Source organism: Fundulus heteroclitus, chromosome 14, assembly GCF_011125445.2.
Source record: "Fundulus heteroclitus isolate FHET01 chromosome 14, MU-UCD_Fhet_4.1, whole genome shotgun sequence".
In the NCBI taxonomy this organism is placed as follows: domain Eukaryota; kingdom Metazoa; phylum Chordata; class Actinopteri; order Cyprinodontiformes; family Fundulidae; genus Fundulus; species Fundulus heteroclitus.
In genome coordinates this window covers 538710-555982 of record NC_046374.1, presented here as the reverse complement: position 1 = coordinate 555982, position 17273 = coordinate 538710, and the positions used below count along the sequence as shown (strand labels likewise).

The 17273-nt window shown below is 39.8% G+C and overlaps 1 protein-coding gene across 1 annotated transcript; it reads right to left on the bottom strand.

Annotated features, from left to right (window-relative positions):
- Window positions 1-8744: 8744 nt before the first annotated feature.
- LOC110366927 (protein rtoA-like) lies at window positions 8745-14728 on the bottom strand. Its single transcript, XM_036145988.1, has 7 exons — window positions 14620-14728; window positions 11259-12052; window positions 9933-10124; window positions 9753-9848; window positions 9476-9614; window positions 9219-9368; window positions 8745-9117 (listed from the first exon to the last, which is right to left on the bottom strand). Exons 1-7 carry the CDS (start codon window positions 14636-14638, stop codon window positions 9074-9076), a joined length of 1434 nt encoding a protein of 477 aa, XP_036001881.1. The 5' UTR covers window positions 14639-14728; the 3' UTR covers window positions 8745-9073.
- Window positions 14729-17273: the final 2545 nt, after the last annotated feature.

The window sequence follows — 17273 nt, the reverse complement described above, 5'->3', positions numbered from 1 at the left end:
GTAAGCTCCAGTTCCTCAAAGGTGTGTTCATAAACTATGTTCCAGGTTAACAATAATGGAACATTTACATTTGAGGTGTATTTGAATAAGCTGCAGTTTCTGTATTGAAAAAAATGGATTCTGAGGTAGCCAACTAAAAACACAATTTTATTTTTGTGATTTTATAGCAATTTCTATTTTTGTACCTGTGTTTTATTTTATTTTTTAAAAATGCTCCTCAGGCATTGTATGCATAAAGCACTTTTATTAATTGGTGGAGATATTACAAATGTTGTCATGTTCATGATTTCATATTAAATCTTCAATTTTATCTGTGGGTTGTCTTTTTAACTGTTCCTTAAGTTAAAGGGTGTGAGGTGTGGATATTAGGAGGAAACGTTTTTTTCAGTACAAACATTTAGTTCTTTTATTTCCTATTCCAGCAGCTACTCTGACCTGTCCAATGTGTTGAATGGATGGTAGGTTGGCAAGTTAATCATTTCACAGTCAAAACAAACAAAGGGTAAGATCCACTCAAACATTAAGCAGCTGCAAGCTAATACCACAAACTTCAGATATTTTCTTTACCACAAGTCTGGTGAGCAGGTTAGTTTCCAAGCCATAGGCCCACATGCAGGTTCGGTTAGAGTTAGACAGTTACTGATTTTACAATATATTACTTGAGGGGATTACGTTTTGTTAAATTTGCTCTAAAAATTAAAATGGCATGCATTAATTAAAGAAGTAACACTATAACTGTTCTCTGGTGGATGCTATTTCTCATCATGATATAACGAACATCAACAACCCTCAATAGTGCAGAAATAATTATCCACCCTTAAAAATTAAACAGTATTTCAGTTCTCAATGAAGTGTACAGTTCAGCAGCAGAAAATGCATCTCTTGGAGCATCCCATCCATTTTCTTGCATCAGAAGACAGCAGAGCTCAAATACAGTCTCATCACATGGGTATTGACTTTTGGGGGTGCATTCCTCCTTACAAAGGTCCAGCTCTTCCATGTCAATTGTCTTGAGATGGTCCTCACCACCATACATCTGTGGTAGAGTGTACATCAAAATAGGGCGACCTCCAGTCACACCCTGGCCTGCCTTTGCTGTCAACTTGTGTGAATTCCAGGTTTGCACGACTTCATCAAGTTCAGCCTGCATAAAAACAAAATATTAGAATAAACAAATGTGCAGCAAAAAGACGTTGAGAGATGAAAATAAGACTCTAACAAACATACTACAGTAGGCCAAAAAGTTTATTGGCGCACAGAGAAGCATACATACATAAACAAAAGCAAACAGACACACACATGCACACACTCATTTACATACACACACGTTGGAAGAGTAGGGGATAGAGTAGGACATGGATATAAATTGACAAGCGTGATTCGTTTTTGCGGAGAAAATGTGCAGGCTGAATGGTGGTCATATTTTGTACCTCTAAGCGCTACATTCGGTTTGCCATATAGGCTACTCCCACTCCCACCATGTTCATGTTCTGAGAACGGCTGTGCTACTGCAATATTAGGTTATTCCTGTACATATCACTTGCTGGTAATAAACGGCAGAGAGCCAATCAGCATGCGGTGCATGTTTATTTGATACCTACATCACAATATTGTAGCATCGGTTTGTTTTGGACACGTTGACAAAACCCTGAATGCCGTGCGGTGGGTTTTGAGGGAATTGTGTGGGTTAAGTGTTCGTGTTGTAGACTTTATTTTGAGATTATGTGTGCCGTGTACTGGGTCCGTTCTTCGTACGTTGCTTAAAACATCCGAGATCAAATGAGACATCCAAGATGATTTCATCGGGCTAATTATGATCCGTCTAATTGGGTTCTTCGAACACACCTGTTGTTTATGATTAGTATAGCTGGATTGAGTTATGTGAGATAACTGCGCATTCATGCGTTTGTTTAAAAGGGGTAATGTATCGATAGTAGAAACAACGATCAGCAGCGCTGCTATTGGCTGTTCAGCATGAACAAAGAACGCCCACAGTTTTTCTCCCAAGCAGAACAAGAGCTTTGAATGGAAGGTTATAATGAATTCGAGTCATTAATTAAAACGACATGTAACACCTCAAAGTCTGCTAAAGCCAGGAGAGAGGGCTGGCAAAAAGTAGCATACAAATTAATGCGTAAATACTGTCCATGGTAGATGTTTCTATCACTTTCTACAGTATGTATTTTTGCATTATAATAATTTCATATTTACTTTGTTCTTTTATGTCAGAACCTCCACGGGACCCATTAGAACATGGGGACAAGTAAAAGTGAAATACAAGAATATCATACAAAATGGTAGCCTTTAATTATTCTGCTTTATTTTAAAAAGGCACTTGTTATGTCAAGAGATCCAAATTTCGGTGTCATTCCTTAGACGCTGGAAGTAAAGGACACGTGCAAACTGGGAATTTTAACAAAAAAAAATCTTTATCTATAAAAAATAAGTTTTTCCTTTTCCAAGTCATCCATAGTTTACACGGTAAAACTGTATTGCTCCGTGTCTAGATAATCCATCCATAGTTTTTTCTAATACAAAATACGGCTCGACAGGAAGCAAGCCTTTCAAAGTAAAACTAAACTTCACAATAAAATGGCCCGAACAAATCTTCTTACTGAATATGATAAAAATAAAAAGCAAACCATCATACAAATAACTTAAATATTTTTTACTTAACTAACACCACCTTTTCCCCTTTGAAAGCCACTGTTAAATGATGTGTTTGTCTGTTTGTAACAGCCACCAAGACGCGCTGCTCTAATCCTGTCTATTGCGTAATACGCGATTAATTCGAAAAGCTCTAAAATTATTCTTGCACCTTCCGCAACATGTTGCTGTTGTAAAAATGGACATGGCTATGACAGACTTCCCTATATCCTCCGCTTATAAAGCTGCGATCTAATCCTGTTTACATGAAATAAACCTGCTCTCGAGCAGGTTCAAGCTGGCGCACATGTTGCTATGACAACAAGTGCAGGAAGTCTTTCGAAGAACCAGACGATCCAAGATCATGCCAAATCGTCAACAATCAAATCCAGCCTATATACTAACCTGAACAAGATTTAGAAAGCAGAATTGGATCAGACTCTTATCCAAGAAATCCCCTGAGAAATGCCCATCACGTTGAAGAGTTTGGAAAAGGTTGATCCAGAACTGTACACTCTGTCTCCTCACGACCCCCCACCAGGATTCAATTCGCTGGTTTGCAGTGCTGCGTCCATAGACGAAACTTCGTTCTCCTGCGAAAGAGTCTGTATGATTCCTGCGCAGGAAGATAAGCATGTTTTCGATGTGCCCATTTTCCGTCCCTCTGTCAGCGCGCAGTCGCTCCGGACATCCTCCCAAGCGAGTTGTGGATGAGATGAAGTAGTCGGCAATTACTTTTGGATCGTTGTTTGTTATGTAGGCCTCCATCCACACAATATAGCGACTAAAACCGTCAATGCAACCACTGATGGCAATGCCGTATGGCTTTAGCTTATCATACCCATCCATATGCCAGAGCGCATTGGGACCTTTGCTGTGATATTGCCTGCGTCTCAGGCGCCGCACACGGCTGTGCTCCACCCCTTCAGGATCAAGCAACTTGATCAATTGTCTTATTGTATTTTGCGATACAACATAACCTCTCTGTATTGCACGCAGATGTAACCATCGATATCCTTGCATCTGCCCATTTCCAGCAATTTCAGTATGCAAGAATGCGGCCATTTCTTCCAAGTTTGTATGATTTTTCCTTCTGAACAGATGATGTTTTCGGCACAACCTTTTCAGCGTCCTTGCACTAATAATCACACTGTGGTTCTGGGCTAAAAGACCGAGGATTTCCTTATTGCTAAACCCGATTCTGAAGTACAATTTGACCAAATCATCTACACAAGGCATGTTGAATCGTCAACCAACTGTCTGATTCTGGATTCTGCGCATGTATCCTGTGCGGCGGTTGGCTCTCTTGAACTAATTTCAACTTTATTATCGACACGTTGAGATTAAAGTTGCCACGATATATCAACTTTATTCTCGACATGTCGACTTTAAAGTCGACACGTCGAGATTAAAGTCGACATGACATTTCAACTTTATTCTCGAAATGTTGAGTTTAATGTCGACATGGCGACTTTAAAGTCGACATGTCGAGTTTAATCTCGTCATGGCAAAAATATTTTTTCTCTTCATGTGTGGCCCTAATACTCCGTCGTAGTTTTGGGTTATTATGTAACCATAATGAAATTTTGGTGAGACACATAATACACAGACACAAATCCAACAACAATGTTCACGTTGGATGTACAGAGAACTCTTCCGGCGAAGCTATAAAATGTGCATATAGTCCTTAGCAACTGATAAGATTTAAATGTGCAAGTCAGAAAAGACATACAGCTGTCACTTTACAGAATTGTGTGAGTTGCATGAATGTACCAGACAGGTACTCACTGAGAAGTTAAAAAATGTGCAAATAGTCATTAGAATTTTTTTAAATGTTTAAGTTAAATGATACTGAAGTCAAACAAGACAGGTAGCAGTCTGTTTACAGAGAGATGCCTCTGCAAATTGTCAGTTACCTGGGTCATCACAACAACAATCGGAGGCAACCGGACTTTTGCTCAGTTCTTTCTGAAAACATTTCGACACCTATCCAGGAGACTTCGTCAATTATTTTTGCTCGCACTTGAGCAATCTGACTCACCTACGGGTTGGTAACATGTAAACAGCCTATGAACTTGGCTGGTGTTATTTTTTTATTTTCAGCAGGGGACTATAGGCCTCACAGCTTTAGGAAAGAAGCTGTTCCTAAGTCTATTAGTTTTTGATAAAACGTTTCAGAATTATTTGCATAATAGATCTGGGACAAAAAAGCGCATTGCCCAGTTGGGTGCGATCTGTGGTGATGCATCTGGCTTTTTTCTGGACTTGTGCAGCATAAACTGTGTCCAGATCTTGTAGACAGCATGCCACAATCCCCTGTGCTGTCCTCACCACCAATGCTAAATCTTTCCTCTCCTGCACTGTGCAGCTCCCATACAACACTGTCACACAGAGACACAAGATGCTTTCAGTTGTGGCCCTATAAAATTTTAGGGGCAGTTGAGTAGAAAGTGCATTCTGTAATGCCATCTTATGACGAGACAGACTCCTGCTCACAGCATGCAATATGGTCGACCAGATCACCAGAACCAGCATGCAACACGGTCAATGCGACCACCGGCCCTAGCAACATTATCTCGTTGCTATGAGAGGACATAAAAAGTGCCTGAGCGCTCAAATTCTTCTTCTTCACTGGCAGCACGACAACTGGGAAGACATACAGCTGTTCTCTCCCGTGGGATTTCTCCCAAGTGGCGCGTGTTCGATTTCTCGCTGGACCGAGAACTTCCGAATCAAACTTATCCCTGTTTTCCTATGCAGGAGGTCGACTTTAAAAGTACTTTGAATTCATTTTGATTCTACTGGGAGCCGCAATCTCCCAGTGATCGTCACAAGCTCCACTTTTGTTTTGACCAAACAAGTGGCGGACAGAGCACAGAGACTTCGGGGTTCCCTCTTTTCTTGCTGCCTGACGGACCTGCGCTCGCCGAAGCGCTGCAGAAGTCATGGATTCAGAGCCGGGACATCCCCTAAGACAACACAAGTTCTGGCATAACAATTCCATTTCAACCTTCTTAAACAGATTAGCCATTGTTCGGCCTTTTTCACCTATTAGGGGGTGTTCTCAGTCCAGAAGAGGTCAGAGGAAATGTGAATGCCCAGGAACATGATGCCGTACACATGCTCTAACACCTCTCCATGCATGCAGAGAGTGTGTTCAGTCTCCCTAAATCTTCTGTAGTCCAGTATGACCATCCTTGGTCTTGTTGGTGTTCAGTAAGAGGTTATTCCTGTAACACATCTGTGTCATAGTGGGTATCAATTCTTTGTAGTTGGCTTCATCATTGTGGAATATGAGAGCCACCACAATGGTGTCATCCGAATACATTACAACAATGTTTATGGGGGGGGGGGGACAGCAGCACAGTTTAGTGTGAAGAAGGCACAGTTGAGGACACAACCATTAGGATCAGTGGGGCAGATGTGAGTTCCCTATCCTCACCATATTGGGGCCTTTTGGTAAAGAAGTCACTGATCCAGGAGCAGAGTGGCACAGATAATCCCAGGTTGTGGAGCTTCAGGGCCAGAATGTCCTCAAGCAAGGAGTTGAAAGCTGAGCTGAAATAAATTAAAATCATCTTAGCATATGTGCTGTGATGCTGTAGGTGATGCTGTGTGAAGTGCCATTGAGACAGTATCCTCTTTAGAGCGATTCTCCCTGTGGGCAAACTGCAGACTGTCCAGGCCAGCAAGGGTGGCATCCTTAAACTTGACAAGAATCCTCTCAAAGCACAGGGTCAGAGCAATTGCAAACTAAATATCAAAACGTGTGTCTTGACGCCGTGAAGTGTGCTATTTGTACTTTATGCCATTTCGAGTTACCATGGCAACAAATACTAGTCTTTGGTACAGTGGTTTAGTCCTGGGATTGGCAGTTAAGAGGTCACAGGATTGCAACCTGTTGTGGCAAGTTTAAAGTATTACTTTTTTCACCTCCATAGTATATATATCAAAACGTGCGTCTTCATCCAGTCAACTGCTGTTTTTATATCAGCCGCCATTTTGAGTTATTCCTGCTTGACATCAGCATCTACAGCAAATTTTTCAAGAAAGATGCAGGATAGCAGCTACAACATTTAATTTCTCTTTGGGTTTAAAAAAGTATTTTTCGATTTAAATCAAGGGTTTCTTTTACAGTTTATATTTCTTCCGCCACCATTAATACAGCCCAAACCATAGGGTCTACCCCCACAAACTATATATCAAAACTTCCGTCTTGACACCGTGAACCGGGCTATTTGTACTTCATGCCATTTCGACTTACCATGATGATGAAATTAGCGAAAAACCACCCCTAAAACACAGCTAAACTCCACATAATGCATGACCATATTTGGCACTGATCTTTGGTACAGTGGTTTAGTCCTGAGACTGCCAGTCAACAGGTTGCAGGATTACAACCCGGTGCGGAAACTTTAGACAATCTCTTTTTTACCCCCATAGTATATATATATCAAAACGTGCGTCTTGATCCAGTCAACTGCTGTTTTTGTATCAGCCGCCATTTTCAGTTACCATGGTGACTTCATCAACAAAAAACATGCAAAATTGCATTTTCTCCCTTTTTGAGGCACTTTCCAGTACAGCATTTGGACCAAACTAACATAATACCATCACCCGGTGATACTGAACACAACCATGTTAGCGGCTAACGGTTAGCAGGTTGCTAACTGGAAGTAGCTCTAGGAAGGTCCTACCAACTTCTGCTTGACAGCGTATTTATTTCCTTTACAGAGAAAGCTCCACAACAAATTTGGGCCATATCGGATAAAGCATGTCTCCAAAGACACCAAAATCACATAATCCACAATTCCACGCTCACTGTGGGGGCTGTTATGAATGTAGGAATATGATATTCACAAGGGAAACTTTTATGGGTAGCACGATACGCACCACGAGGCAGGCGCCTTCTTAAATTTCAGGGGTTCAAGATCAATAAATATATATATATATATATATATATATACATATATATATATATATATATATATATATATATACATATATATATATATATATATATATATATATATATATATATATATAGCCCGTTTTTGTCTGAATATGCGCTTACATGTTTCTCACATGTATGGAAAGCTGCTGGAGACTGGCTGACGCCACAGGTCAACAACTTTGAATGGTTCCCTCTGTAATTGTTTTGCTTTCTTTTCTCACCAAAATGATCCTGGCCTAGAAAATTAGTCCCATCATATTACCATCACCGTGTTTGAATGTATGATGTTCTTTTTCTGGTATCCTGAATCTGGAATGGTGACACAAACCTGAACAAACGAGGCTCTAACCATTCAGTCTGTTTACTGGAGTTTGTTACATGGGTGGGATGTCAACTACACGCAGCTTGTGCAAGCAGAGTTATATGTGCATGCAAGCAGGGAAATTGACCGCGTGTGAGTAATGAAAAGACGTGCACGAGGAGGGAAGCCCGTGCAGATCTTTATTCAACTAGTGCAGGATCTCATTTGTGCTCGAGGGAGTTATGGCATGGTTAAATGTCATATAAAACACAGCCAAATGAGGCCTGCAGTGCTGGATGTTGTTTTGGGGTCTTCTGTGACATTCAAGCTTGGGAGGGTTCACTACTGTTCTATGTTTTCTGTATTTGCGGATAATGCATCTTATTGTGGCTGGTAGGTTCATCCTAGAGCCCATTACCAGTTGAAAGAAACATCCTATTTTGCTGACATTTTAATTCTACAGGTTTAGCAGTCTTCAGGTCAGGGTGTTGGCTGTGTAACTGAAAACATCAACGTAGTTAATTTCTATCAAATCCTGTTTTAACTAAGAGAGCAATTCTATTTTCATTCAGGACCATATAATTGACATAGTTGTGTTTCTTGATTTTTGTAATTATTCAGGTTATCTTTGTCTAATATTGAATATTATTTGATGATCTGAAACAACTGAAACTTTTGTAAAAAGAGAAGAATTCTGTGATTAGACGAACACTTATTCAGACAACTGTACACTTATTAGGTCCTACCTGAACAGTAGCATACAAAAAGACAAAAAAAGAATTTTGGAACATTTTTAAAACCAAAATTTGCAGAAACTGAATAAAAAGACAGAAACCATTTGAATAAATTATTAATAATAATTTATTTAACAGCAAAAAAAAAATAGTTCACAAACGTATTTTTTTAAGCAACATATAATATTTTATGTCTATCTCTGCAAATGTATAAATTACGTATTCACCAAAATTTGGCATCATATGAAGCAGTTTTATCATCCCATTTGCGCGTAATGTGCATATAACATCCACCAGTGAAAGCTTCATGATTTAAACAAAGAATATATTTTGATTTACAGCAATGCTTCCGGAGTAAAACATGTAAAACATTTGGCAACAAATTCTCTTAAATTTCCAAATGAAAAGTCATTACAAAATATGCTGATGATGGTTTCTTCACATTACGGTGAAAGCCAGCATACACACGGTAACCAGCAGAGCTATAGGGGAGAGACAAGAAGATAAAGGGAATTACTTTTTTGACCTTCTTTTTCAAGATCCTGCAGCTTTAGAAAACAAACAAAAATTGTCATCAGCTTACCTGGCAGGAATGACTTTGTGGGTGTGACCAGAACAGCAGAGGAAGCAGAGGTGTCATTGGCCAGCAAATTGGAGACGTTAGCAGCAGGATCAGAAATGTTTACAAGAGGTGTCAGAACTTTGAAATCCGCTGTTCCAAACATCTCAGAACCTGAGAGAACATGTGCGAATTACAAAATTAGTTGTAATGTAAATGACTTTGCCTCAAAGTCTTTGAGTCTAGGTAACAGGTTATAAGTGCTCCTAGTGATTGCTTACTGGCATTGTAAGATCCAGTTGTAATTGATAACGAGTATTGGGTGCTTGCTCGGGAAGGTGTGTCTGGTAGTGCAGCTGTAAATGTACACTGGATTTTGCCATTGTTGACTGTGCCCTTCTCATTGCTTGAGTCCAATTTCTGTAGAGAGAAACAGTTTAATGAAGTAAAACTATGATGACATGAATCAGTTCTCAAATGTTCATGGAGACCTTGGGTCATAAAAACTGACTAAGGCACCCCTTCCCACCAACTCTTCCTGTGAAGCGCATAACTCACCTTTGTCGGATTAAGCACTGAGTCATCAATGGTACCAGTTAGGTATCCGATATTACCGTTGTTGTTTACACAGATGTAGGCTCTGTGACTGCCATCCTGTAGAACCATATAACGTGATATTAGTTAGACATGTTTAGATTTCATGCTGCTTTCATCTACAACCACAAAAACATGCAATACCTGACTTGCAGCATTTGAGACACCAGCAGCAATGTAGCCTCTAGTTTGTCCTGAGAGCTCAAAGTCAAAATTTTGGCCGCTTTGTCGCCTGGCAGAGAGGAAAAAGCAATTGTCTCCTGTAGAGGGATCACACTCTGACGGTTCATCTGCACAGAGCTTTGTGGAACCACATTCTTGTCGGGAAACAGGTGCCTGCAAGGGTGGAGACATATTTTAAATCTTGTACTTTAAAAACTATAATAAAAGATGCAAGTTATCTTTTTCTTCAGTCATGTGGAAAAAATTACGACAACCTACGAGCCTCGGTTTTTCTAACGCACTGTGTTAAAAATAAAGGGGAAAAAGTTCATATAACCAGGAGGGGAAAAAGAGCCTTTTAATTGTTCTATGAAATGCAATACTTGGTAAAATGGCTAACTTTACGCGTAGGCATCAGGTGCACATAATTAGAGTATTGTTAATGAACATCTCGAAAAAAGCTTTGCCCTTTGATGCCGTTTGGTGCTCACTGCACCAAACGGCTCACTTCAGGAGCAGTTTGATGGTGTTAATGAAGTGACAGTGAACACCTTGGTAAGATCATAGGCACTGTCAAAAGGGATACACACACGAGCAGCATCATGTGCAAACCCTTTTTGTTCAGGACACTATCCAAGGGTGGAGTCCATTAGTCTAACCTGTCTCTCCGCACTTCAGCATGACATAGTTAACATGTTTTAAATGTGATAATTAAAGCTAATTATTTGATGAGAACCCCTGTGGCACCTGCTATGTTTGTTTCTCCTTAAAGCCTTCAGAAAGAAGACTGTAGTACCTCATGAGTCTGCTAAAGGACTTAGAGTGAATTTGAAATGAGAAATTATGTTGTCTTTAATTTGGGGATCATTAAAACAACTGACAGCCTGCCTAGGTCTTGCCATCCAACTAATTTTATTGTTAAAATGGACCGCACGATGCTGAAAGAAATTTCCAAAAATTCTAAAATGTCATTACAGGGCACTGTTGAAAAGAAAGTGCATTCTTTTACAATCAGAATGAGTTTAACTGTTATGGGAGATGTGCTAGAATGAAAAATGTTCAGACCAGACCAAAATCTGCCAGAGAGAACCAAGGCAAAAAAATTAATATATATTTCTGAAACATTTTGGATGTATATTCTGTAACAGAATTACTGTTAATGTACATAGACCAGAGGATATGTTCAGCATTAACTAAATACAGCAATCTAGGAAAAGGATATCATACCAAACACAGAGGTAGAATTGCAATGTTTTTGAAATGCTTCAGCAAGACCTGACAAGGTTAACCTCTTTTTGTATCCTTTACCGGAAGTGATGGGATGCTTGCAATCATGGTTGCGGTGTTAGATGGTGCTGCTGTTGTTCCTGCGGTTGTTGTCGACATAGCGGTACCTGTCACCGTGCTTTCTGCCATAGTTGTTGTGCCTCCATTTGCTGTTGTCGACATAGCGGTACTCATCACCGTGCTTTCTGCCATAGTGGTTGTGCCGCTATTTGCTGTTGTCGGCATAGCAGTACTCATCACCGTGCTTTCTGCCATAGTTGTTGTGCCTCCATTTGCTGTTGTCGGCATAGCAGTACTCATCACCGTGCTTTCTGCCATAGTTGTTGTGCCTCCATTTGCTGTTGTCCGCATAGCAGTACTCATCACCGTGCTTTCTGCCATAGTTGTTGTGCCTCCATTTGCTGTTGTCAGCATAGCAGTACTCATCACCGTGCTTTTTGCCACAGTTGTTGTGCCGCTATTTGCTGTTGTCGACATAGCGGTACTCATCACCGTGCTTTCTGCCATAGTTGTTGTGCCGCTATTTGCTGTTGTCGGCATAGCGGTACTCATCACCGTGCTTTCTGCCATAGTTGTTGTGCCGCTATTTGCTGTTGTCGGCATAGCGGTACTCATCACCGTGCTTTCTGCCATAGTTGTTGTGCCGCTATTTGCTGTTGTCGGCATAGCGGTACTCATCACCGTGCTTTCTGCCATAGTTGTTGTGCCGCTATTTGCTGTTGTCGGCATAGCGGTACTTGTCGTGTTGCTTGCTGCCATATATCTCCAAGACAGTGTCACCAACAGAACATGGAGGATAAATCCTTTATTCATGCCTACAGGAAAGGTTGAGATAATTATATTGTTTTGTTGAAGGAAAATTTCAATACACTTGCAGGTGAGGTGGGTAAAAATACTCCACTTGCCAATATTAAAAGTGAATCCTAACTTCATCAGTATCAATGTAAAATCCTAATAATGTAAAATCAATATTTAGTATATGAACAAATTGTTGATGTGCAACATAAAATGCAACAAATCAGGTAGGATGTATGCATGTAAAATCTAAGTCACAGACGTTTTTAATAAATGAAACATGTTCAGAATTCACAGTTAGTAGCCAAGTAAACTGTCATGTGGATAAAACAATAAATTTACATAGACCGTTCTCTGGATTAAATCAGACTCCATATCCCTGTTTCAGATAATATAAGCTCATTAAAATTATTTCCATTTGGTAAATGCTGCAACAATGAGGTTGATATTTTTTGAGTTCTTGCTTTCTTTATAGTCAGAAGTTTACATAACATAAGATCTTTAAACAATTTGTGAAGCCAGATGATGATGATGGTATGGCTTTGTAAACTTCTGATGGGTAATTACCAACATCTAAATAAATGAGGTCTAACCTGTGCTTGATTTCTAGGCAAAACTCAAACATATGTTTTTTTGTGTGTCATCATAATGATCATTTAAAACAAATTACACATAAAGACGATTTGGAGGAAGAAGACAAGCCTACGTCCTACTGATGAACATATTTGGTTGGGACATGTCTGTATAAAGCTATTACTCCACAAGCAACACAAAAAGCCAGATTACAGTTTGCAAATGCAAATAGGCTCAACAAACTTCCTTTTTTGAAGTCGGGTTGCCAAAATAACCAATTGTGTGGTATTACAAGAGGGTTGTTTGCTTCAAAAATGGAACAAACCGTTGCTCTTCTTCCAGCTTGAGTGCGGCAATAAAAGAGACACTAGGCCCCTTCCCTCTCTGCAGTCACTCTTTTGAACAAAACAATGAGCTGCTGGAAGTTTTGAATATTCAACATTTTGAATATTGAACATTCCAGGTGACAAACTACAGCTATCTGTTAAAATTCCAGCCTTAGGAGCATGGACAGCTCCTGTCCCATGACAGCATTTAGTTGGGCTGAGCTCCTGTGTTTACTTAGACTTGGATGGCTTAATCTTTGAGACAAGCATATACTACTGGTCTGAGCTCTTGCACCTGGAAGAAGCACTTCCCAGGTATAAAATTGCAAGTTCTATGTCTCCTTATATTCTTCATGTAAGCCTACTTCTTTATTTATTATGAAAACTTTTACCAGGTTACTTTCAGACTGCTATCTTTCTTTAATTTCACAAAACCTGACAAAACAATTATAGTAAAATATCACAATTGCACAAAGGGACCAGAGGTACATTCTTCCATAGATGGTATTAATATTTATGCTAAATATTATTTCTACTGTTTTGCCAAACAGGAAAGTTACAATTTTCAATTATATATGTATTTTTAAACAAAGGCATTTTTTTACCCTGCTTATTGGTTCTGTCCTAATTAAGGATGAGAAAAATTGTCATAATGTAATTTATCCTATTTTTTTGTTTTAACAAGAAGAAATCCTGTGCCTTGAAAAAAATCTTGCTACAGTATGAAAAAAATTATTTCACTGTATCTAAATCGAATTTGAAATGTCAGTATTGTGACAACCTATTTTTGAAACATGTCCTATGGCCTGTTAAAACTAAAATTAATGTCTTTGGTCACATTTACATTTGGGGAATAATGGGGAAGCTTTGTAATCACATTAATTACAAAGTGGGTTAAGGGCAGTAAACTCAAAGTTTTGTAGAGGTCATAATAAAACCCTGATTTAGATTAGGTTGGATCTGATTTAGTTTTGTTTTGAACATGGACATTGTACACATACATAATCAAATCCATACAGTCATAATTTATCATTTAGAATATGCATTCCGATAAGATTTTTTGTCAAATTGACTTTTCAAAAAATGACCTTCTTGTAGGTATTAAACTTGCCTTTAACAAAGGCCACAATCCTGTATTAAATATTGCTTTTTTCATGCAATGTTACAAACCAAAATGCAGGTTTTGATTAACTATAAGTGTAAAATAATCTGAATTAACAGAAATAAAGGCAGGAAAACCACTGTCTATGTTCAATTAATGTGTATAATCTCTTTCACTTAGTGAATAGAGTTACTGAAATGAATTAACTGAATAATAATAATATATTTTATTCATTACCACTACCTTCCTTTTTATTTTCAATGTTCATAATGGAGTTGGAAGATGAACAACTTGTTCTTACCCCAGAGCCCCATATTTAAAGGTTGTCATTTTCACATCTCTTACATTTACCCATGCACCCTACAAGATGTTTAGAAATGTGCTCCTGTATGCTGATGCCTTTCCATTTTCATATTTATGACTGACCTACTTAAAACAGGAAAAGCTTAATATTATTTAATGTCAGAGAAAAAGAATGCATGTCGCCTTTTAATTGGGAGTTTAAATTTTAATTGTAGTTGAAATAAATTATTTATAACATAAGGCATAATGTTTCAAAATAGAAAGCATTTGTATTGCTTCTTACCCGTAAATGTTCTTGTCATTGTTGCAAATGATTGTTCCTTTGATAAAAAATCTCTTATACTTGTGTTCCAAGATATAATTAGCAGGTGGGTTTCTTTCTGATGCGATCTGCAGACTCTCAGGGAAAAATGTGACACCTGTTCACTCTGTGTCACTATTTATGATTAGAGGGAGGAGTCAAGACAACAAACAACGGTATAATTATGTGGGATGCTTCCCCAGGTGGAGCGCAGCAAACTGTTTAAGGGTGTGACGTGATGGAACCCTTTTCAATTTCTTATAAAGTCTTTGTTTGTTTATATATATATATATATATATATATATATATATATATATATATATATAGATAGATAGATAGATAGATAGATAGATAGATAGATAGATGCTCTCCATACCCTTTGAGAGGGCTGCCTCAGTACCTGGCATGGGGTCCCACCCTGACTCCTCGGCCCTCTTGCCCCTTAAGCAACCTTCTCCAGCTTGCACATGAATACCAGTCATGGCTTCACAGCTGGCACTGAAGTTGTTTGAGGTTGCTTGATTGCAGACCACTACCCTCTGAACATAGGCATCATTTGATTTTGGGGGTCCAGTTCAGTGGTTTTACCCACCAGATTAAAGGCGGCAGTATCCATGTGTGCCAAAAACAAAAAGGAGATTTTAACCAAAATGGACCTTGTTTTTTGATGTTTATAGCCAGGATGCCCAGTTTTGTGAGACAACAGCTCACCACTCCTTCAAACCACAATCAGCTGACCTCAAAATTGTCTGATCGATCCTATGAATGTGCCTTTTAGTCCGTTGTAGTGACAAACAACATTGCCTTAACTGGCCCTGGGCCTCTCCAAAAATTAGGGAGGTGCTGTATCTCACAATAGAGCAGATAAACAAGTTCTGCAATTCCAGTGATGCTATCCTGAACATGTGTGTGTCCTCAGTGATGTGCTTTGCTTGGATTGCTGCCCACAAACCCTGATTCTGAGGAAGCAGATCAACCAATCTCAAAGCAGCCTCTTTACTAACATTACACTAAGCCAGAAACCTCTCAACCAGGAGTCTTCAACTCCAGTCCTCGAGGTCTGGTGTCCTGCAAATTTTATATGTCTCTCTGCTTCAACACACCTGAGTCAAAAAAATCAGATCATTAGCAGGGATCTGGAGAACTTCACTGCATACTGGGGAGATAATTCAACTATTTGATTCAGTCATGTTGGAAAAGACTCACAGAAAGTTCAAAGACACCTGACCTCGCGGACTGGAGTTAAAGACCCCTGCTTTAAACTAAGAGGTTTCATGGTTTTTAAACTGACTGTTTCTATCACCCAAGCGAACACTGCCTCTGTCCAGCACCCGAGCCTACAGAATTAGTCTGCCATCAGTTAGAGCCCACTGAGCACTCAGATGCGTGAGGCAGATGAGAAGCAGCAGCACAGAGTGTGTACAACAACAGCAGTCTACTCTGAAAAGAAATCTTAACCACACCAACGCTTCCTCTAAGTATGGCTCACATGCATAGTAATAATGTGAGTCTGGATTTTAAGTACTTTGTTTAGATGAACCTACACCCTTTTTGGTCTGAGCCCCAACCCCTTCCCAGCTCCCCCTCCTGCAGAGATTCTCAGAAGTTGGAGACAGTGGTGGATACTCTAACTTGGCTCCAGGAAGCCCACAGCACAGCAAATAAATGCACACCCACTCTCAGGCCACTATTCTAAGTGTCAACAGGCATGTTCACTAGACAGGTTGATGGAGCAGATGGTCAACAGGGGTTGCACGTTGCACTCTGAGTCACACCTGCTACTTCCATCCATCCATCCATCCATCCATCATGATATCTGTTCTTACACTGTATGGCCCAATGATCTGATGCGACCTGGCTGCTCACACTGTACGTAAAAAAAAAACACATGTCGGACTCAGCCCAGTAGAGAGACGGCGCTTGTCGGACTCGTCTATCCGGAAGCCAAACGTAAACAGTAGAAGAAGAAAAAGACGAAAGTGTCAATGCTCACTGTTAAATATAAGGCTCACTAGACCGAAAGGCGCTGCCTTGGCAATTATACGAGTTGCTCCTCCTTAGTTTGACTCCATGTCACACGTACCACTGCCATGCTTCTTTCTACGCCTATGTTTTTGCCTGAGAAGAAGAAGAATTCCCTTGTTTGCACATGCTCAGTGTGCGACGTTGGGGAAAATCAGCTCATAGACGCCCGCAACTCTGCTTCAGCAGCAGGATGGCTGACGATCACTCACGAGGGCCGACTAAATTTCAAACATGTTCGAATTTCATCCAACCGTACGATTCCTGATCAGGAGGTGGTCGTGAGAGGCTAATCGCCCCTCGTTACTCCCTGTATACTACATGGCGCAGGATGCACGATGCACCTGAAACTCTACCCGACCAAAAAAAAGGTCTCGCACGACTGAAGAATCGGGCAAAAAAGGGCAAAAAAATTGTACAGTGTATGCCCAGCTTTACATTTTGGGGGACTGTCACTCGTCTCATTATCTCTTTCTCTCTCTCTGCCTTTCTTTTCATTGTTATTAAATATGTTTCCATGGTGTCTCTTGAGCATTTGTTCACTGCACTTCATATCTACTGCTCTGTGCTATGTGTATGCAAAAAAACACATAATTAAATAAATAAAACCCTAC

Excerpts from the sequence above, each read along its gene's own strand:
- LOC110366927 (XM_036145988.1), bottom strand. Across the intron at positions 10,125-11,258 it reads CAAGCATCCCATCACTTCCG|GCACCTGTTTCCCGACAAGA; the intron begins GTAAAGGATACA and ends CCACCCTTGCAG. Across the intron at positions 9,849-9,932 it reads TCTCAAATGCTGCAAGTCAG|GATGGCAGTCACAGAGCCTA; the intron begins GTATTGCATGTT and ends ATGGTTCTACAG.